This window comes from Drosophila hydei, unplaced genomic scaffold, assembly GCF_003285905.1.
Source record: "Drosophila hydei strain 15085-1641.00,03,60 unplaced genomic scaffold, DhydRS2 tig00008116-arrow-pilon, whole genome shotgun sequence".
In the NCBI taxonomy this organism is placed as follows: Eukaryota; Metazoa; Arthropoda; class Insecta; order Diptera; family Drosophilidae; genus Drosophila; species Drosophila hydei.
Window position 1 is genome coordinate 961,166 of NW_022045829.1, and position 21,018 is coordinate 982,183.

The window sequence follows — 21,018 nt, forward strand, 5'->3', positions numbered from 1 at the left end:
TCAATTTTATTGCGATTTGCACTTTGTATCAGATGAGCTTTAATCTTTAGTTATCTACGATGTTGACGAAAGCATTGTAAATATTTCGATTCATGCTAACAAATCACAAATTGAGCCCATACACACGCATACACTCACATATACACGCATACATATGTACTACAGTATATGCAGAAGCATACGTCACAAGCAGCAGCAAAAAAGCTGCGAAAATACGGTGAAAAAACAACTGACCAAATACATGAAGAAGAGAGAAAAACAACAACAACAACCGCTACAGCAACGGCGATAAGAACCGAAAGCAAATCACCACCACCACCAACAACAACAGTAGCGGTGGTAGCAACAACAACAATGCAAATTGAACAGCCGTACGAATTATATTCGTAAGCGTAGATATCATAATAAAAATTTTATTGAGTAAGTTGAGCGCGTTTGTCGTCGGAACGCGTCGCTGTCGACGCTAACGCCAACACAACAAAAGCAATTGCCGAAAATAACAGCAGCAGCAGCAGCACGCCATTGCGGCTGCAAAAAAAACAGCCTCAGCTTTTGAATGTACATTGTCTACATGCGTTAGAGGCAGCGGCAGCAGCAGCTGCTGTCTCAAATGCCGGCTTACGCACGCAGGCACAGCCACACCAACACACACATACTCACACTTGCAAACGCAGCGCTTTCATTCTTCAGTTGACGCTGCCACTGCCACTGCCGCAGTCGCAGTCGCTGCTGCCATTCAATACTAGCGTCACAGCTGCGCTGCCACAGCTGCGTCGCTGCCCGCTGCTCGCTGCTAGCGGCGCTGCCAGCGTGTTCTCGGCAAATTTTGAGCGCTGGCCGCCATTTCGTATTTCTCAGCGAGCTGGCGACGCGTCAACACGGCAAACGGCAGCGTTTTCTGTTCTTTAAAGAACTTTCAATAGTATTAGAAAGCTTTTGACAAAGCAAAAAGCTGCTGTTTAAATAGTCCAACAGAACAACAACAACAAAAACGAATAATATAATAATCAACGTTATTTGATCTCCTTTGCCTTATTGTTTAGTTTTAATAATTAAAACTAAAACTTAGCAAATCCTTTTAGTGTTTTCTTTAACAACAACAACAACAAAAAGTGCAATTCTTAAATCAATTTGTGTTTTTTACGTATGAACGGTAAATTGTTTGTTTAACAAAAGACTGATAACGAATATATAAATTTATATAAATATTAAATATATGTAGATTAATCAATGCAAAAAGTGTATCAAGAATATTGCTTATAATATAACCTAGCGAAAAAACCAATTAAATTCTTACAACAACTGAGTGAAGTATAAGAATCAGAAATACTAAAGTTTGCGTGTGTATGTATATGTGTAGGCATATATAGTATATGTATAACCTAGGTCAATATTGTTTATAGTGGCGTGTGAATGTGCGCAACAGCAAAACGCTAATAGCAGAGCAGCAAAAACAACAACAGCAGCAATCATAGTGCTGGGCAGCTACAAATACCCATGCAAATGCTTAAAAACAGCAAAGATTATAAATAACACACACACCCATGCATATGTATGTGTGAGCGTTTGATACGGAAATTCGCCACAGCAGCAACAACAACAACAACGAGCGCAAATTAAACTTGAAAATATATATGAAAATAAATAAAGAAAACAAATTAGACGTTAGCAGCAAAACGTCGCCAAAGCTAAGGCAGCGTCACACCCACACACACACTCACACGAATATACGGTTCGCTTGCTCGCGCTCGCGCTCTCGCTCTCGCTCACACAACGATTAAGAACAGTCAACCTTTGGCTGCGTCAACTGCGCTGCTGCTCAGCTCAGCTGCCTGCTGCTGCTGCTCAATTCTTATACAGTTTTTAATATCAGACAGCGACGATCGTTGCGTTCGCTCAGTCAGCGCTGTTGCCTCGCGTAACTTAGTTCTGATTCTAACGGACGTACGCATACACACACACGTTCACGCTCAAAACAGAATTTGGTAATTTGCCGAGCGACAAGTGCAGACTTGTTATGCGCCTTTAAAGCAGCAGCAAAAGTAAGAGAGTGAGAGAGAGGCAACGCTTTCGATTAACGTTCCGCGGCGATTATTTTGTTCATGCCTCGCCTTGAGTGCGCAACAGTGAAAAAGTTCTACAAAACACTTGCCGCCCGTCAACTCGCGCGACAACAAGTGTTTTTAACAAAATCAAAAATAAATAGCAACAGCAAAATAACAGTACACTCTTCGTGCAAATATATCTCAATAAAACGATCTCCGATCAAGCGACAATTTTGATTTGCACTTTTGGGAATAATTTCGGCAGCCGCAAGGAATATACTGTCAATATTTTATGGTGGATTTTCTTTTAATATATGGTAAGTTCTATTAGAAAAAAAAAATTATTTTATTAAATAAAATACATATATATAAATATGAAAAAACACAAATATAAATTATAAAAAATTAATAACTAAATAAAGAAAGATAATAATTTATTTATTAGATTATTTTGTTGTTATATTAAAGAAAATATTAATTTTATATAAAATAATATTTAAGTCACGTATACTCAATATATATATTATATAGTTTGATGAGCAACCCAAAATTTCACAATATTAGAACATTTCTAGTATGACGCTTCTAGAAATATATAATCTATATGTTTATAATACGTATTCCACTTATAAACACGAAATCCTAACTAAATTTAAATAGTATTCAAGCTGAAATTGCGCATACGCCCCATGATATGCAAAAATTAATGTCAGTTTCATCATGATGTTAAATTTATCTGTTAATGATTAGATTCATAGACTTATAGTAAAAAACTGACTACCACTGACTCCCACCCATCAAATAGCCTATCTCAACTAGATTCCTGATGACTCAACCCTGGGGGGCCCTTGAGTCACCTATATCATCCCAGTCCAATGGGTCTTATAGACTTATTTCAAATGGTTTTTGATAATGATCAATCGTGTTGCCCCCAATCTATAGCAAAGGGGTTTCCTAAAACAATGTGACTCATGAACTGCACTGGCATGAGTCACCCACACTCTGGGAATACATAATAAAGAAGGATCACACGATACTTTATGTTCGCTAATTACTGATAATGCCATAGATACAGTTTGTCAGTAGCCGCAAAAGCTTATTTACTATCAATATGAGTTGGTCAGTGCCGAAACATAGACAGAACTGAACATAGATAGATAGACTGTCCGAATGAAGATTCTAGGAAGAACTTTTTCTGAGATTTATTCGTACTTGAGATAATTGCAAAAGATTTAAAACTCAATTCAAATATATTTGAAAAATTCTATTTTTATATATATATAATATATGCTTATAAATATATCAACTCAAGTCTTCAACTTGTTCTAATCTAGTGAATTATCTTGTCTTTCACTGTTCAAGAATTTTTTAGATTTTGAAAAGTTTTATAAAAAATGTTCAAATATAATATAAATATTTGGCTTAACATTTATATTTAAAATTGAATTAGGTATTTGTTTTGAATTCTTTAAAATTCTTCAAAATTATTTTATTTGTTTTTCAGTAAATTCTCTAATATTTCAAAAACAGTTGCTAAACTCAGAAAATTTTTAGAAAACAAAAATAAATAATAAATAATAAAATTAAAATAAATAATATAATTTAAAAAAGAAATATTCTTAAGAATTAAATTTTTTGATAATTATTTTCATTTAAAAAAAATTTTTCAGCATTTCAATTCTCAAACATTTTTGAAAACTTAATTTTTTTTTTAATTTACAGATAGCAATTGTATTTAACAAATGTAGCCAAATATTTATACCAAAAATTGATTTAAACAAGTAAGAAAGCTCTAGTCGGGGTGCCCGACTAGGAGATACCCTGATCCCAGTCCTTTGAGTTTTGTAATATTTTCCGTAGTTTGTATCGAGTATTAAAAAAAAAAGAAAACAAATAAAAATCGACATTGCGAGACCAGGATTCGAACCCGGATTATTTGCGCAACGTGCACAAACTCTACCAACACCGCCACTTCATAACTAAAAAAAAAAAATAAATAAATAATATAAAACAATAAAAAACATTTCATCTCCTCTGGTCTCGAACCCGGACCAAGCTGCATCCGAGAGGTGCCTCTACCAACGCAGCCACTGCCCTTCTTACGCGAGCTGTTGCAAATTTGAACATAAGTAGCAGCTAATAATTCAGCACAATTCAATCGCAATTTCAATTCTTGGAATAGAAAAGTATACACGCATTTGAATGTATGTGTGCACACGCATAGGAAAAATGCGTGCGCGTGGCGCTGCTGACATGTGCTTTTGCAAATTGGCCAAACGTTTTGTTTAATAACTTCTGTTTTACTTAATGGATTTTAATGAAATTTTCAGCATATGATCTACATATCCTATTGGCTTGGTTGAGATGCAAACGCCTTCACATAATGGCCCTAGTTCCAACTAAACTTAAATTCTAAGAATTTGGGGGAATTTGGAGCCGGTATCCAAAATCCAACAAAAATCAAAATTGCATAAAATATACATAACACTAAATACAAAATTTGGAGGCTCTAGCTCTTAAGACGTTCGAGATATAATTTATTTACTGCATTTCAATAATGTTTTTATTCGATAACAATTAAATGCGAATAGTTATCGAATATTTGAAACAAACTTGACCTGCGCGTGCTATACACGGACCTACAAAAAAAATTTCAAGTCTCTAGCTCTTATAGATGCTGAGATCCACGCGTTCACACATACGGACAGACGGACAGACGGACAGACGGACAGACGGACAGACGGACAGACGGACAGACAGACAGACGGACAGGGCTCAATCGACTCGGCTTGTCGTCCTGATCAAGAATATATATACTTTATGGGGTCTGCCACGCCTCCTTCTGCCTGTTACATACATTTGCACAAAACCATTATACCCTGATTTCCCATTTTTAATGGGATCAGGGTATAAAAATCACTTATATTTGAAGATTAATCAACAGCTTTATTTGCCGTTATAAATTTACTTTGATAAACGTTATGTAATTATATTTTCAATCAATCTTTGCCCAAAATTATACAGACAATAAAAGAGTTATTGTTCACTCCGAGAAGCTTTCTAAATTCTAATTCCTATAATTTTTTTTGCTAAAGTATTTTCGTATTTTATCTATTTGCTAATTTTGTGCCTGAAGGTCAGTAATAGCGTCAACAACAATTCCAAATAGCAAACTAATCTTGGAAATTGATATTTGGGGTATTTATGTTCACAGGAAATTGTACTGATGCGGCGCAAACAGCAAACAGCGTCTAACTGTTAAGTTATAAAAAAAATAAAAGCGCGACTAAAGTACTGAATGTAGCTGTTGCTGTTATCGTGTTATCGCTATCGGAAAAGAACCGATTTGACAGTTGATTTACGTAGGTGTTGGGGCCGCTTTCAACTTTTCAACTTTGCTCCGCTGTGCTAGCTGCGTTCATTCACGTTCCACCACACACCTGTTGTTATCAGCGACTATGGCCAGCTTTTGCTTATCGATGCGCTATTTGAATGTATCTTCATGCGTCTGCTTAGCTGCTTTTTATGAATGGCAGCGAATCGTCGTGCTCATAAAGCCACAATTGATTGAGCGATTACGAAGCGTAAGAGTAGGGAAGAGAAAGAGAGAGCAGGAGAGCGGGAGAGGTAGACGGAGAAAGAGAGATTGAAAAAGAATTTTTAATTTTAATCAGATTACTTCAAATTTACTTCCCTGTTTGATTTTGTATAATGTATATGTTTGTATATAAGAATTTATAAATTTCACTCAAGTGAGATATGAAATGAAATATATTTCCTATATATATACATGATATTTCACTGCTCAGTGAAGTGAATTTGGGCATTATGGAAATGTCATATATGTACATGCATAATATGTATAAAATACAGTCTAAAACTCATTTCCTTTTAACAACTTTAATCGCAATGTCTCTCAACAAATTCATGTGAATCCCGAATCGTATTTCATTTAAATTTCTGGAAACACAATTTGCTATCATTACCATTATCATACCATAGTTGGGCGCCCCCGACTAGAGCACTTGTCTTCTCTATAAACAGCAATTCTAAGTAGCTTTGAGATATCGCCAAAATGAATAAGAAGAACAATAAATAAAATCTATTGATTCTCACATTATGAGGAAATTTCTTAAGCACACGCAGCAAGAAGAAGAGGGACAGAAGAGGTAAGACGCTGGCTTCTCAAGTGCCAAGCCAACAAAATGTTCCCGCTTTTTGCCTCGTTCAGTTTGCATTGAAAGCGAAATTTTAGGGCCCAATCAAATAAATATAAATAATAAAAAAATAAATAGCATAAAAATTCCATTTCGTTGTGGCTTATCAGTCAAACAGACTTTGCGTTTTCACTGCGATCTTTTCGCAAAATTCCATTAGTTGAAGAGCTTTACAGTTAATTCATAAACTTGTTTCTTATCAAAAATGTCAAAATTGTTCGGTCACATGAATGAGAATGGGAGGAGAAACGCGAATGGGAATGGGAATCAGAAATGAGATATAATTTGTTCTTTTTCCTTTAGTTTTTGGCGAATATGGTCTTTGGCAACCCTTTGCCTACCCCATTATATTTTGTATTGCAACACGCACACAGACTCAGCTACTCAAATATTCAGTTGAGTATCTGACGGATACATTTCGGGCTAAAAAATGATTCTAATGCGAAAAGCCGGTTCGCAGACATGCGTAAAAGCTACGTTTGCTTACGTCTGCTTCTCTATGTGTGTGTGTGTGCTGCCTTATATTTGTGCTATATATACAATGAGTGTGTGTGTGTGTGTGCTGCCTTATATTTGTGCTATATATACAATGAGTGTGTGTGTGTGTGTGTGTATATGCGCACGCTACCCTCCGGCCGGCACGATCCGCCATATTTGGTATACCCTAATGCTTGGCGTATAGGGCATATTCGCTTACATACTAAACTCACTGAAAGACTATAAACATATATAGAGACTACAAATATATCGATAACAATACATATCGATTATTATAGCTAATATTGGAACATAGCTGCCACATACCTAGTTGCTTACAGGGTAGCCTCTAGTCGCCTTTAAAGCTCAATTGTAGGTTTTCATAACGTGCTTGTTAGATTGTTTGTTTTTGTTACTTTTAACGTTCTTGAAAGTTCTTTTCGCAGTATTTTTGTTTATCCATGATACTGTATAAATATAGATATATAAATATATATGTATATACATATAGATAACCGCTATTTGAAGTCAATGTTTTATTTATTTTCGCCAAATAATTTTCTATATAAAAAGTTTTTTGTTGACCTTGGTTAACAATTTTGCTCATGTATTGTCTATGTCTATACATATTTGATCGGTCTATATAAGGCTTACATACACACACACACGCACACAGTCACACCTACATTCGGTCAAAACGTTCATATGTTTAGTTCTTTGTTCTAATTGCCAATTCTGACTAAATGATGTGAGCTGTTGTCCCCGTCATTCTCTTGATTCATAGTGTTTGTTTTTTTTTGTGCTCTGTGGTCAGGTTTTTTCATTATTTATTTTTTTGAGAATTGTGAAATCGCTGATTTGTTCATTTTTTGTTTTTGTCGCTTAGTAACGGCGCATAAAACTGTTTTGTCACTATCAAAAACTTCCCCTTTCAAGATCCAATGATGCTCAATATAAAGTCTTATACATATCGAAGTCTTATACAAGCAATATACGTATATATAAGCTCATCTGTACATATGTATGTATGTACTATGTATTCATGATTAGAATATTGCAAATGCTGTGGAAAAGAAAATCTAAAAATACAAATATTCATAGCTTATCTCTTAAAATTTTAACAAGTTTTTTATTTCTTAAACTTTTATAAATATTTGTATTGAATTTCCGGCATCTATATATAAGAATATTTTATTTTTTCCCAATTTAATTTGACTTTAATGTACATTTCTATTATACTTACAATGCCAATAACTTTTAACCTTGACTGTTCATAAAATCCTTGCTTTCAATTGAAGGCCGCCATTTTAAATAATTCTTATAGGCAGACTGTATCGATACTCACACAGAGAGCAGGCCTATGGGCAGCGCAGCATTTGAAGCCGTATGCATGCACTGGCGTTGCAGTCGGCTTCGCTGCTAACGTCAACGTTGCTGCACATTAATAAAGCAAATGGTGGACGCTGCTTTTGCATGCGCTCTCTGCCACTCAGTGTGTGTGTTCGTGCATGTGTGCATGTGCAAGTGCTGCTGTCCTTCGTTTGGCCAAACAACAAAACTGCAAAAGCAAAAAAAATATTTGCCAAGTTCAAGGACAGTTGCAGCGGCGTCGTTGCTTTTTGACGCAGCCGTTTGGCTGTACGCGGCTGCATTGCACAAGCTCTCCGACTCTCACTCTCACTCTTGCCTCACACCCTCTCTCGAGCACTATAGCTGGCTCTCTTCAACAGACTTGCGTTTGTTATGCGCATTTAATTTTCAATTTGCTCGCTGTACCGAACTTCATTTGAAGGCCACATCGCAGTCGCCGTCACAGTCGCTGCTGCTGCTACTGCCGCTGCTGCTCAAATTCAAGTTCAAGGCGCAGCTGTGTACTGTGTGCTGCTTACTGCTGTCTCTGTCTAATGCAATTAACATTTGCAAACTTTAGAATAGCTTTTTGTGTTCTTATGCTCGATCAACAGCTAGATAAAGCATGCATAAACAGTTATGGTCTTAGGCTTGGTCAGTAATGTGTAAGCGATATTTTTAAAAGCTTTTGCCCTTTACCAACTCACAGATTCTAATAAAAAATACAATTTGCTCTCAAGCTTTTTTGCGAGGGTTAGTTGTCAAACAACCTGCCAAACGAGTTTTGCCAAAAAAAAGTAGTATAATATAAGTATGTATGTATGTTTGTATGTACATATACTGCTACAGCAAACAAGCAGGTATTTACTTATATATGTATCTACAGGATCTTGCATTGACGCAAAGGCATTTGAGAACACGTTTACATAAATAAGAATACAATTTATTCTTAATTGTTATTAAATTGTATATTAAATTATCTTAAATTATTGACAAACCTCTCTTATATACAACACACCCAGCCGCAACGCCTTCGAAAATTTGATCATAATGTTATTTTCATTAGCGGAAGTTCGGGCCCCTTCACTCTACCTCTGCTCCTCTCTCTTTTACATACATACATATATATGTACATCTCTTATACATATATACAAACGTCACATGCTTATTTACACACTTTAAAACTTGTTTCTTTTTTACTGTGTAAACCAAATTCTAGAACCACACCTCGCTTAAAATTTTTTAATGTATTTTTTGTTTTTCTTAAGTCATAAATATACATTTAATTAAATTATTTAACAACAATAATGCGAAATGCAAATTCAATATGTCTGCTACAATATCTTTCCTTCGCTCTCTCTTTCTCTCTCTCGCTCTTCCCATCTCTCATTTACCCTTTTTTGCTGCAGCGAACAAAGAAGAAATTAAATTCGGCACGTTAAAAAAAACGGCGAAAGAAAAAAAAACACTTGTGCATGCCGCCTCTTTTTTTCGGTATCGAATTATTCATTGTATGCATGTGTGTGTGAGTGTGTGTGCATGTATTTATTTTGAGGTTTTCACAAATTTTTGTGTATTGAGTGTGGTTGTTGTTTTTTTGTTGCGGCGATCCCGGCGACAAAACGAAAAAACAACACGATCCCCCAGTTTGGCAGCAGCAGCAGCTGAAATTTCGACTCTGACTGGAAGCTTCACATTTCTTTTTACAAACACACACACACATGTCTGTATACACATATACATTTTTGTGTGTGTGTAAACATGTTCACTTTGTTTTCGGATTTCTTTTCTTTACATTTTTCGAAAATACATACGAAAATACAAAATGTATTATCGTCATGAGCTTTCCGTAAGGTTGTTGACCCTTCTGGATGGCGAGCGCGGAATGAGGTTGCTTTGTCGCCGCTTGGACTTGCGCTGAGCTATCAAAATGTAAATGAAATTTTGTCATTTTGTAACTGAAATCAACAAAAAATGCCTAGCATATGCACTATTCTAGATTATTTAACAAGCTCTTTAAAAAAGTATGCAATGCAAATTTTGCAACGCTCACACACACACATAGGCATGCACATAGAAGAACACCCTAGTAGAAAACTGCACGGCGCTGTAAGCGTCGACAGCAACAACGACGTCGACGCGACGCTAACGTCAGCTGCAGACAACACACAAGAGCAGCGGCAGCAATTCAATCTCACACTCCGCGCACAGCGTTCTCTCACACTCTCTCGCCTGCATATCGCTCGTGTGCTTCGTTCGTCGTTTTGTCATGAACTTGAACTACACGTGGAGGGCGTGCAAGTGTTTTCGACAGCACATTGCCTGGTGGCTGGCGTTTTTACATTGGTTCTGTGTATGCGGCCGTAAGGAGGCTGTGCATAAGTTTTCAACAGCCTCAGCCAGCAGCAATGCGCAACTGTGCGTGTGTCTGCTTGTGTGAGCTCGTTTGTGCAGTGAGTAAGCACGTTGTGTGTTTGTTGTTGTTCTTGCTACTGATTGCAGGCTGAACAGTGGGCGGATGGGAAGGTGACTGGAAAGCGAGGCTGTCAATTGAAAGGGAACCGCTTGCACATGGGGCTGCTGCCATTGCCATTGCGAAAGTGAAAATTGTGAGGGTTGTTTTTGCTGACAGCCTTGATTTCCTTTCGCCTTCTACCTTGACATGAAAATATTTAATTTCACCAAACTATCGCAAAAAGCAACATAAATCTATATATGTATGTATGTATGTAAATATTATAAAGATTGTAATTACAATGACAACTGGTGTCAGTTTTTCGATTATCTATTGGAAAAGTGTAGAGTCATGCTGTTATGAGAAATGGAATATTAAAGTTATTATATTAATTTGCACACGCGCCGTTCATAGACGGCCTACCCACCCCCGTCTGCTGTCTATTAGAACGCGCTCAGCGCTCAAAACGTCGCGTCGCGTCGTTTTGACCTAGGCCAACCGCTATGTGTTTGAATGTGCGCGTGTGTGTGTGTATAATTTGTTGGATTTTTACCCTCTCTCCTCTTGCCTATGTCCGTCATTCGCTTACACAAAGGTATGTACGCACGCATACATGGGCAATAAATAGACATGCCTATGAATGTATCTGTGTCTGTGTGTGTGTGTATCTGCGTGCTTGTGTTGGTGTCCTTTGCTCTGACGTTTCTGTTTAATCTCATCGTCTAGACCTTCGCAATTTTTTTGTGTGTGGAAGGGCAAATCCTTCAGGTGAAAGGCTTGATTACATGTGTGCAAATACTCAATTATACCAGATTTAGCAAAAATTTAATTATTATAAATTATAAAGAGACTGGCAAAAGCACCGTTCCAATTGAAAACACCAATCCCAATAAGAAATCACAGCAGTTTTTAGTTTGAATTTGGCTCCTGATAAAACGGCATTTTATTTATATTTTCTTCCATGGAATAGAACCTATTTCTAACATTTCACTTTTTCTTTTGATTGCAAATGGACTTTTTTTACATTTTTCTTCTGAATTGTCGTATAATCAAAATATATATTGGCTTTTCTGGGAATTTCCATAAACATAAGCTAGGCCAAATTCCCAATCACGCGTTTCTTTCTTAAATAACATGTCGCACGCTTCTGTCTCTTATCAATATCTTATCGCTCGTTTAGTTTTTTATTTTACTTTTCAAAATTTCCGCAACAGAAATTTCATTTAGTATTAAACAATATTCGACCAGACTAAACAAATGGGCAATATATGAATGTCTTATCAGAGCAAGAACTGTTCTTATTTGTGATTTTTTGTAATGGATACGCCAGACAAATAACGTAAACAAATCACAGTGGGTGAGACAGATAGAGCGCAAGAAAGAGACAGCGAAATGGAGAGAAAAGCTTACAATTTGCGTCTATTTAAGTGTTCGTTGACCTGCCAAAAAAAAAAAAAAAAAAAAAAAAACAGAAATAAAAACCATGAATAACAACGAGTTGGGAGCTACAACTCATAGACTATAGTAGATATATAAAAATATATATATATAGGTATATGTATGTATGTATATGTATTTGTAAATTGTCTTTCTAGAGGTGTGTGCCTCGGTTTCTTGCTATTTGTTGAAGCACTTACTAATTGCTTGACTTGTTTCTGATTTATGCTTCAAAAGCGATTTTAGATTTTAAGTGGATTTTCTATGTGTTGTTAGATGTAGATGTAGATAAAAGTAAAAGAGTTTTTTGACAAGAGCTTTCGATAAGACCCAAATGGCTTGGCTTTTATATTATTAAATTTATATTTTTAAAAATAGTTTTATTTCTTAAATTATATATATATATATATTATATTTTTAACTGTTTCATTTTTTAAATAAATCTGGAATTAGTTAAATAAAACTTTTCTTAAAATGTTCAGCTTTTTTAGCTATACATTAGTTTTTATAAAGGTATTTAAGCTCTCATTCTCGAATGTTCTAAATGCAGCTTTTCTCAGCGCCAATCTCTCAACCTCACCCTGTTTTCTTTGCTCGCTGCTTCTCTTGCTTTTTACAACTGTTCTTCACTTTACTGATCTATCCAACAAACAAATCTCGCTCTCTCTCTCTCACTCTCTCTCTCTCTCTTTCACTCGCATGCGCTACGTTTGTGTTTTTTTCAAGACCAGTTTCAAAGCGTGCATTGCGTCGCGCTCCATTTCTGAGCTATCCCAACAAAATAACGGTAAACAGCCTGATTTCATATGAAACATGTGCATAAAGTATTTCCCAGAGACAGACAGAGAGAGAGAGAGGGAGAGAGAGCAGGAGGTGGAGGTATAGGGAGCGGTAGAGTGCGAGCTTGAAGAGGGGGAGGGCAAATAGATCTCTCAACGATCATTGACCGAGCTCTTAGTGTGCGCTCGTCGTGCTTTTAACCTCATAAATAGATAAAAGACAAAATGTTTGTTGTTTCTTTTGGACTTACCTTCAAAGAGGAAGAGCAGAAGAAAGAGAGAGCGAGACAGAGACAGTTACATACATATTTATATGTATTTAATTTTCGTTTCAACAGACACACGAAAATAGTTTTTGTGTCGAATGTTAATGAACTTTTGCGCCAGTTTAACGAATTGTGTGAGGCAGAGTCCAACAAACACAAACACAAACACACGCACACATACACACCTGGCTGTGTGTAAACAACCAAAAACTTGAAAAAGTTTTTTGAACTTACTAAAAAAAGAAGAAAAAATATTCTTAGTTTTTAACATTGGATTTTTCATGCTTTTTAGCGCTTTTCATATTTTCAGTTGTCGAAGGTGGAAATAATCATAAAAACGTTTTCTTTTTCCTTGGACTCAGATCTCTGAGAACTGAGTTAAGTTGATATTTAAGCAGAATTGCTATACATAGAATTTATTAAAGAAAGAAAGAGAATTAAAGAGAAAAGTAATTAAAAAATAATAAATATATATTTTATTATTAAATATATTTGATTTATTATATTTTCTTATATATTAGGTTTTTGTGCATACATCTTAAGAATATTGTTTAATTGTTTTATGCATGTTTACATCATTTTTTATTTATAAGATATTTTTCATTTATTTTAATTTATTTAGTATTATAAATTGTTTTCTACATCTAATTTCTATACACAATTTATTATATATTTATAATCTTAATTATATATATGTATATTAATAATCAGCATTTGCTATTTGTAGCTTATAATATTTTTGACACTACAATCTAGAAATGCACCTTCAATCCTCCTCTTTACTCTATCACTACTATTTCAAAGCTGTTGCGTTAGGCCTAGTTCCCAGTTTCAGTCTAGAAGCTAATCTAATCAAGGGATATTGCTCGCAATTAACATAATATTTTAGTTGCTTGAACTTTATGATTGTTATTAACTTTCAATATCATAAATGTGCATATATATAAAAATATATCTACTCTCTTTATATGGTAATACACCATGTATTAAGTTCAGCATGACTCAGTTGAAACGTTCTTTATCAGCATGATTAGATTTCGATGCCATGAGTCATATGTGATATATTATGCTTTGTATTCTAAATTAGAATGAACTCAAAAACTATTCTTAGTCCAATGAATCCAATTAGCAATGAAACCCATAAATTTCCCACTCAAGTTTTTACATTTAACTCATATAGAAATGTTAGATACAAAAATTTCCCACAACAGAGTGGCTCAAGTGGCAAATAGCTAAAATAATTACCCACTCAAAATATCCAATTAGGTATTTTTATGCGCCTAACTCAAGACTCAAGTAAGTGAATTTCACTCAAATTTCCCCCCTTCAAAAGTACCAACTTGAATTGCCCTTTCAAACAGAACTCAAATAAGAAACCACTCAAAAAACTCGCTTTTCCAATTGAATGCGCGTCGCGCACTTTTGGGAAATTTGTTCTTCATATCACAGATCAATGGGACGTTTGGCTCATGTTGTTGTTATTGTTGGTGGTGGTTGCTTTTCGGTCTGGAGTTTGGGTTCTCGACACACTTTTCGGGCAACTCACCCACCAGTCTCCGCTGCACCATCAAACGAACCACTTCGCGTGCGGCAATGTGAACTAACTGCGCACTCCAACTGCTCTAACTCTATCTCTGTGTGTGTGTGCGTGCGTGTGTGTGCTTGTCTTTTATGTGTGTGTGTGCGTGTGCGTGTGTACGAGTGGAGCTCGAAAATGACCGATTTCTCAATGAATGAAATCCTAAGATCATTTAGAAAAATGCGCATGCAAAGGTGTTCCGGTCAAGGCAGTCATTTGGTAACCCAACACAATCATCATCATCATCATCACCAGCAACATCATCACCAACAGCAGCAGCAGCAGCCCCAAAACTTTCAACCATCAACAGTGCAACAGTCCAAAGATCTGAAGAAAATTATTAAAATCTTAAAGAAAAATGTTATCAAGGCAAAAATTACGCGCAAAATGAAAATTGTTGTCTAAAGAAGATGAAGAATATGAAAATTCAATAAAAAAAATAAGTGAAAAAAATATAAAATAAATATATATAAATTAATAAATATAATAGAATAAAAAAAAATATTCAATAATAAAAATTAAGCTATAAAAAGTATTTAAAATAGAACTTAAGACTTATACAAAAACTCAGGACTGATTTACACAAAAAGCAAGCGGAGTCTGAACTGTCAACTAAACTACCTCAAAATAAAAAAACAACAACAAAAATCGATGAAAAAAAGAGTCTGACATAAGTTTTTACTAAATATTAAAGCATTATTAAGGAAAAGTTTATACAAAGCTACCTCAAAAAAAAAAACCTAAAAAACTAATTAATATTAATAACAAAAGATCTCTAAGTACAAAAAATATATATATATATATTAGAATTATGGACTGCTTGTAACAGAACTTTGGACTTTGGTAACATCAAGGCTGCAAGAATTTTATATTCAAAATCAAAAAGAACAAAACGCAAAATGACTGAACGAAGCAATGAGAAGAAGACTTGGTCAGCGAAGCCGAACTGGATCAAGGATGTGCTGAATAAGTCCGGCACGGATTTGGAAATAAGCAAAGCTAAGGGCAAAGCGACGCAGAAGAAAACACATGCAAAAGGTAAAAGGGCAAAGGAACGTTCAAGAAATATGCCGGAAAAACTATGAACGCCCCCAAACGCCTCCCAATCGTGCGTGCGCCATTTTGTTTTGGTATACGCAGTGGTGGAGCGTGCCGAGGGATGGGGAAGTTTTATCAAAATAACAAATCAAGAGAGCGCTACAAAAAGCCGGTTTACTGAGCTTTGCAAGATGCAAAAAAAAAACATTAAAAAATTTCCCCCAAAATTAGGGAAATTTTGTGAAACACCCTATTGCGTAGTTCTATCTACTCACTCTCTGCCTCTCCCTCTCTCTCACTCTGTCGTTAAATGTTTACCCCGCAAGCTTATGCGTTTTCCTTTTGTGAAAACTTGGGCCGGCAATAACAGAAAATTGCGTAGTTCGTAGTAGGGTGGATTTTCCCATGTCATTGCTGTCGCTGTATGCTAAGGGAGCTGCCCCCCCACACCCTTAAATGGGTTTTCCCAACCACCCAACTAACAAAAAAGCGTATGCACGGCTACCTTTTGGGCTTTTGCGTTGTTACTCATCATGGCATTGTTTCTTCCAAGGAAAATGCGTAATGCAGGTTGTCAAGACCCAAAGGAAATAATGAAAAAAAAATGGGGTGGTTCTCTTAAGTCCATCTGGATAGTGTGAAAACCCTTGTCATATGCCTTGCATTGACTATTCAAAGTTCAATGAACACGAAAGAAGTTACGATTTGCTCTTAAGACTCAAGAGGAAGAGATTTCCCAGATATTTTCATTTGCTATTTTATAATATAAATAATTGTAATATGTATTTTAAACAGCTTATATACCATATATATAAACTAGAATATTTTTATTATTTTTTTTCGAATGTTTTTATTTATAATTTATTTTTTAGAAATTTTATTTATTTATACTTAAAATTTTTCATTATTTATTTTAGATTTTTTTTATTTATTTTTTAGATTTATTTTAATAGTCCTATTTATATTTATAAGTTTTTATGTTTGTATAATTTTATTATATTTTTATTTATTTTATGTCTAATTTTTAAAGTTTTTGTATTTTTTTATTATAATTTTATATTTGAAGTATATTTGTAAATATGTTAATTATTTTTTTAAAAATTAAATAATTAAATGAATAATATTTTAACAAAATTTTATTTTTAATATTATGTATAAGTTTATTTTTAATATTATATTTTGAAACATTAAATATTTTTATTTAAATTTTTAATATTTTATATCTTAGTCAAATAGTCTTAAGACACATTACAAATATTAATTTTTGAATGCTCACTAACTTCTCGTCTCTCTCTCTTCTTCTTCTGCAGATTCATCCACAACCAACATGGTTTACTATCCCGCTAATCAGCTGCTCATAAAGACGGAGCAACCCGCCCAGACGCAATTCTGTCTGCAGACGCCACTCATTGCGACGGGCGGTGGCGGTATTAGTGTTGCGCCACCTGGCGGACAGCACGAACACTATGAGGTATTGCAGACGCCACAGCAGCGACAATTGCAGCAGCAGCAGCAACAGCAACAGCAGCAACAACTTGCCAACTATCAGTTGGTGCTGCAACAACAACAACAACAACATGAAAGTATTACAACAACTGCAGCTGCAGCAACAACAACAACACTGCAGCAGCAGCGCATCAAAACAGAATTGCCACCAGCCTATGGTGCAACAACAGCAGCTGCTGCAGCAACAGCAAAAGCAAAAATTGCCACGACCCGCAAACCGAACGTCAACAAGCCGCAATTCAAGTGCGAACAGTGTGGCATGACCTTTGGCAGCAAATCCGCCCACACGTCGCACACAAAGTCGCATGCAAAGAATGCAGATCTTGCCATGGGCCTCAAGTCGGGCCTGGCCAGCAGCAGTTCGAGTTCCAGCACCGGTTCCGGTTCCAGTTCCGCTGGCAACACGCCGCCCATCGAACTCAACGAGGCGGGCCTGCCACTGGGCATACCAAAGAGTCCCACCATCAAGCCGCTGGCCAATGTCGCCGCCGGCGCCGATCCCTATCAGTGCAATGTGTGCCAGAAGACGTTTGCGGTGCCAGCACGATTGGTAAGTGAGCGAGAGAGGGAGAGGGAGAGGGAGAGGGAGAGCAAGATCTATAACTAGTTCGTAACACTTCATTAAAATATAATTATTATATGTGGGAGTTGGCTGATAGCATTTGTGGAAGTGGCTTATAACTAATTAGTGCTACCTGAGCAAAAAGGTGCAAATAGCGCTAATATATAACTAATTAGTCTTACCTAGCGAAGTAGTGGCTACAGGCACTGATAACACTAATTGTAGAGCTTAAGCAGCTACAGTTTTTATGTTAACTTAACTTAACTCTGCCTTAAAGTGGATTTGCCCAAGGGAAATGCATCAAAGTTTCCACTAGCAAAGGTGGATTTGTCGACTTACAGTGGAGCAGCTTAGCAATCAATGTTGGGTATTAAGTCTACTCTTTTTCCACAATTCATGCATTTTTCACAAGTTTTGGTGAATTTGCTAGAATCGAACTTTCCGAATGATACGAATATATTAGAGTAATTCACTAAAACTTGCGGAAAATGCATGAAATATAGTCGCTTGGTTAACTGTGAATATTGAGCGTGGCATAACGTGAGCAATAGAAGTGTCTATATAGGAGCTCTGATATGGAACGCTTACTAGAAGTAGGCCTTAGTCCTTTCACGCACTTTCCACTTGTGAAGTTGAAATTGGCCTTAATCAAGTCTCGCTCTGAGGCATAGATAAGCCAACAGATAGAATTGCTTCACAGTTTTTCACTCTTTGATTCACCCATTTTCCACTTGTATATGCGGAATTATAATATTTAAAAACCGAGCAAATCTAAGAATGATTTTGTTTCTTCTTACAGATTCGCCACTATAGAACGCACACGGGCGAGCGTCCGTTTGAGTGCGAGTTCTGCCACAAGCTGTTCAGTGTGAAGGAGAATCTGCAGGTGCATCGGCGCATCCACACCAAGGAGCGGCCGTACAAGTGCGAAGTGTGCGAAAGGGCGTTCGAGCACTCCGGCAAGCTGCATCGGCACATGCGCATCCATACGGGCGAAAGGCCGCACAAGTGTTCCGTCTGCGAGAAGACGTTCATTCAGTCCGGCCAGCTGGTCATCCATATGCGCACGCACACGGGCGAGAAGCCGTACAAGTGCCCGGAGCCGGACTGCGGCAAGGGCTTCACCTGCTCCAAGCAGCTGAAGGTGCACTCGCGCACCCACACGGGCGAGAAGCCCTATCATTGTGACATTTGCTTCCGTGACTTCGGCTACAATCATGTGCTCAAGCTGCATCGCGTCCAGCACTATGGCGCCAAGTGCTACAAGTGCACCATTTGCGACGAGACCTTCAAGAACAAGAAGGAGATGGAGGCGCACATCAAGGGCCACGCCAACGAGCTGCCCGAGGATGAGGTGGAGGCCGCGGCAGCGGCAGCTGCTGCAGCAGCCTCGGCAACAGGCGCTGCCAACGGCTCGTCCTCGTCCATAGCCAGCAACTCCGAGAGCAGCAACAATTCACCGCCCAGCTCGCCACCGGCTGTTAAGAAGCCACGTCAGCCACGTGGCGCCAAAGCCGTTGCAGTTGCAGTGGCTGCTGCGGCAGCGCCTCTCTCACCTAGCTCCGTCTCATCCACGTACTCGCCGGCTAGCAGTCAGGCCTCCACACCGCCGCAATATCTGGCCACAACGGATGCATTGAGTCGCGACAGCGGCGTGTCCAGCGCCCAGCTGTTGCCCAGCTATGCGGAGGAGGATTTGCCCACGGACCTGAGCATGCAACAGCCGGCGGCAGCCACCGCTCAGCAGCAGCCACAATTTATTTACTATCAGCCACAACCGGCGTCCAGTTTAGTCGAGCTGCAGCCAACAGCAGCAGCAGCAGCAGCAGCAGCTTCTTCCCCCATAGCCGGCTTATCCATCAATCCAGCGCTGCTCGAAGCGGCAAGCATAGCGAGACGCGATCACGACGAGGTCAGTGACAACGATGAGGATGTGCAACAGGCGGCTTGGCAAATGATGCAGCTGCGACGCGGTCATGCGGCTGCATCGCAGCCACAGGCACAGTCCCAGCCCCAGCCACAGCCTCAGCCACAGCCACAGCTACACGTTGCAACCCAACCCACTTTACTAGTCAGCGATCTGGCAGCTAACTATGATGACACCCACGAGGCGAACGTGCTGATCGAGCACTTCAAACGCGGCGATTTGGTGCATCATGGACTGCACAAGGCCTATGCCCGGCCGGTGCCAATCTATGAGTAAGTAAACCATGGTCGCAGCCTCAACGATAGTTGCTAACCATCAATCCTGTCCACTTGCAGATCCTCCCTGAAGAATCCGGATATAGTGCGTCGCGTGGAGGCGGCCATTGGACTGCGCTCCAGCACCGAGTCGCCAGAGCGCAGTTCCTCGCCCGAAAGCGATTCCCTAATGATGGCCGATCGCAACGTGATGACGCTGCCACTGCGCAAGCGCAAGCATTATATGAATGAGGGTGAGGTCAACAATGGCGGCGGCAGCTGCTCCAACAGTGCAGCGGCAGCGGCGGCGGCGGCGGCGAGTGGAGTGGGCGGAGGAGCTGTTAATGAGTCAGCCGGAACAGCAGCGAGTGCTGCCGATGGCGCCACAAGCAGCACGGCCGGCTCCAAGGTGATGCGCATGAGCTCTGTCATCCAGTTTGCCAAGGCTTCGTAGTGGGCGTGGCAGCGGCAATCAGCATAAAGACTGTTCAACAAATTCTAACTGAAATTAGTTTTACTTTAAAATAATGCATGCATTGCATAATTTACGTTTTTATTTAGCAGCGAGAAATGCCAAAAGTATTATACAAAAGAGGAAGAGCAAGAAATATGTTTTTAAACAAAAAAAAAAAAAGAAAGAAAAGATAAGAAAATTAATATCCTATTACGTTTACATTGTATACTTTTTGACTACGTGGATTTTGTTAAATATTTGTTTTTTCTTCTCTTAAATTTATGTTTCCGATTAAGTTAACAATTGCAGCGATTGGCGTGGCAATTCCTTTTCTTTAAATAAGTTGAAAAATGAATTGAGAAACAATGAAATCCAACCGGAGAAGAGAGAAAAGAAAAACAATAATAAGTTACGTACATAATTGAATACAATTAATTATTTATGCTAATTAAGGCCATATTGGCAGCAGCAGCAAAAGCAACTAAATACAATTAATTTACATACATACAATACATATAAATAATTCTAAACATACATATTTATAAATGCAATTAAATAATTATGTAACTAATGCGCGCCCATCAAAATCACTTTATATATGATTAAGTAAATCATCCAAACAAACAAACAAAATCTTAAATCAATTTGATATGCATTTTATATTTTATATAC

The 21,018-nt window shown here is 37.7% G+C and overlaps 2 protein-coding genes across 3 annotated transcripts; both read left to right on the forward strand.

Annotated features, from left to right (window-relative positions):
• The first annotated feature begins 1,597 nt into the window (after positions 1 to 1,597).
• LOC111596338 (Krueppel homolog 1) lies at positions 1,598 to 20,789 on the forward strand. 2 transcript variants are annotated; one of them, XM_023310519.2, is made up of 4 exons: positions 1,598 to 2,362; positions 16,954 to 17,699; positions 18,511 to 19,910; positions 19,974 to 20,788. In XM_023310519.2, the coding sequence occupies exons 1-4, from the start codon at positions 2,338 to 2,340 to the stop codon at positions 20,344 to 20,346; spliced, it is 2,544 nt and encodes an 847-aa protein (XP_023166287.2). In that variant the 5' UTR covers positions 1,598 to 2,337; the 3' UTR covers positions 20,347 to 20,788. The 2 variants fall into 2 exon arrangements, with proteins under 2 accessions (XP_023166287.2, XP_023166286.2); XM_023310518.2 differs by lacking the exon at positions 1,598 to 2,362 and adding an exon at positions 15,418 to 15,643 and having other exon boundaries at positions 19,974 to 20,789.
• On the forward strand, positions 14,165 to 15,010 carry LOC111596361. Its single transcript, XM_023310558.2, has one exon. It carries the CDS (start codon positions 14,432 to 14,434, stop codon positions 15,008 to 15,010), a length of 579 nt encoding a protein of 192 aa, XP_023166326.2. The 5' UTR covers positions 14,165 to 14,431.
• Positions 20,790 to 21,018: the final 229 nt, after the last annotated feature.

Excerpts from the sequence above, each read along its gene's own strand:
- LOC111596361 (XM_023310558.2), top strand. The coding sequence starts at position 14,432 with ATGCGCGTCGCGCACTTTTGGGAAATTTGTTCTTCATATCACAGATCA.
- LOC111596338 (XM_023310518.2), top strand. The coding sequence starts at position 15,505 with ATGACTGAACGAAGCAATGAGAAGAAGACTTGGTCAGCGAAGCCGAAC. Across the intron at positions 15,644-16,953 it reads GAAGAAAACACATGCAAAAG|ATTCATCCACAACCAACATG; the intron begins GTAAAAGGGCAA and ends CTTCTTCTGCAG. Across the intron at positions 17,700-18,510 it reads TTGCGGTGCCAGCACGATTG|ATTCGCCACTATAGAACGCA; the intron begins GTAAGTGAGCGA and ends TTCTTCTTACAG.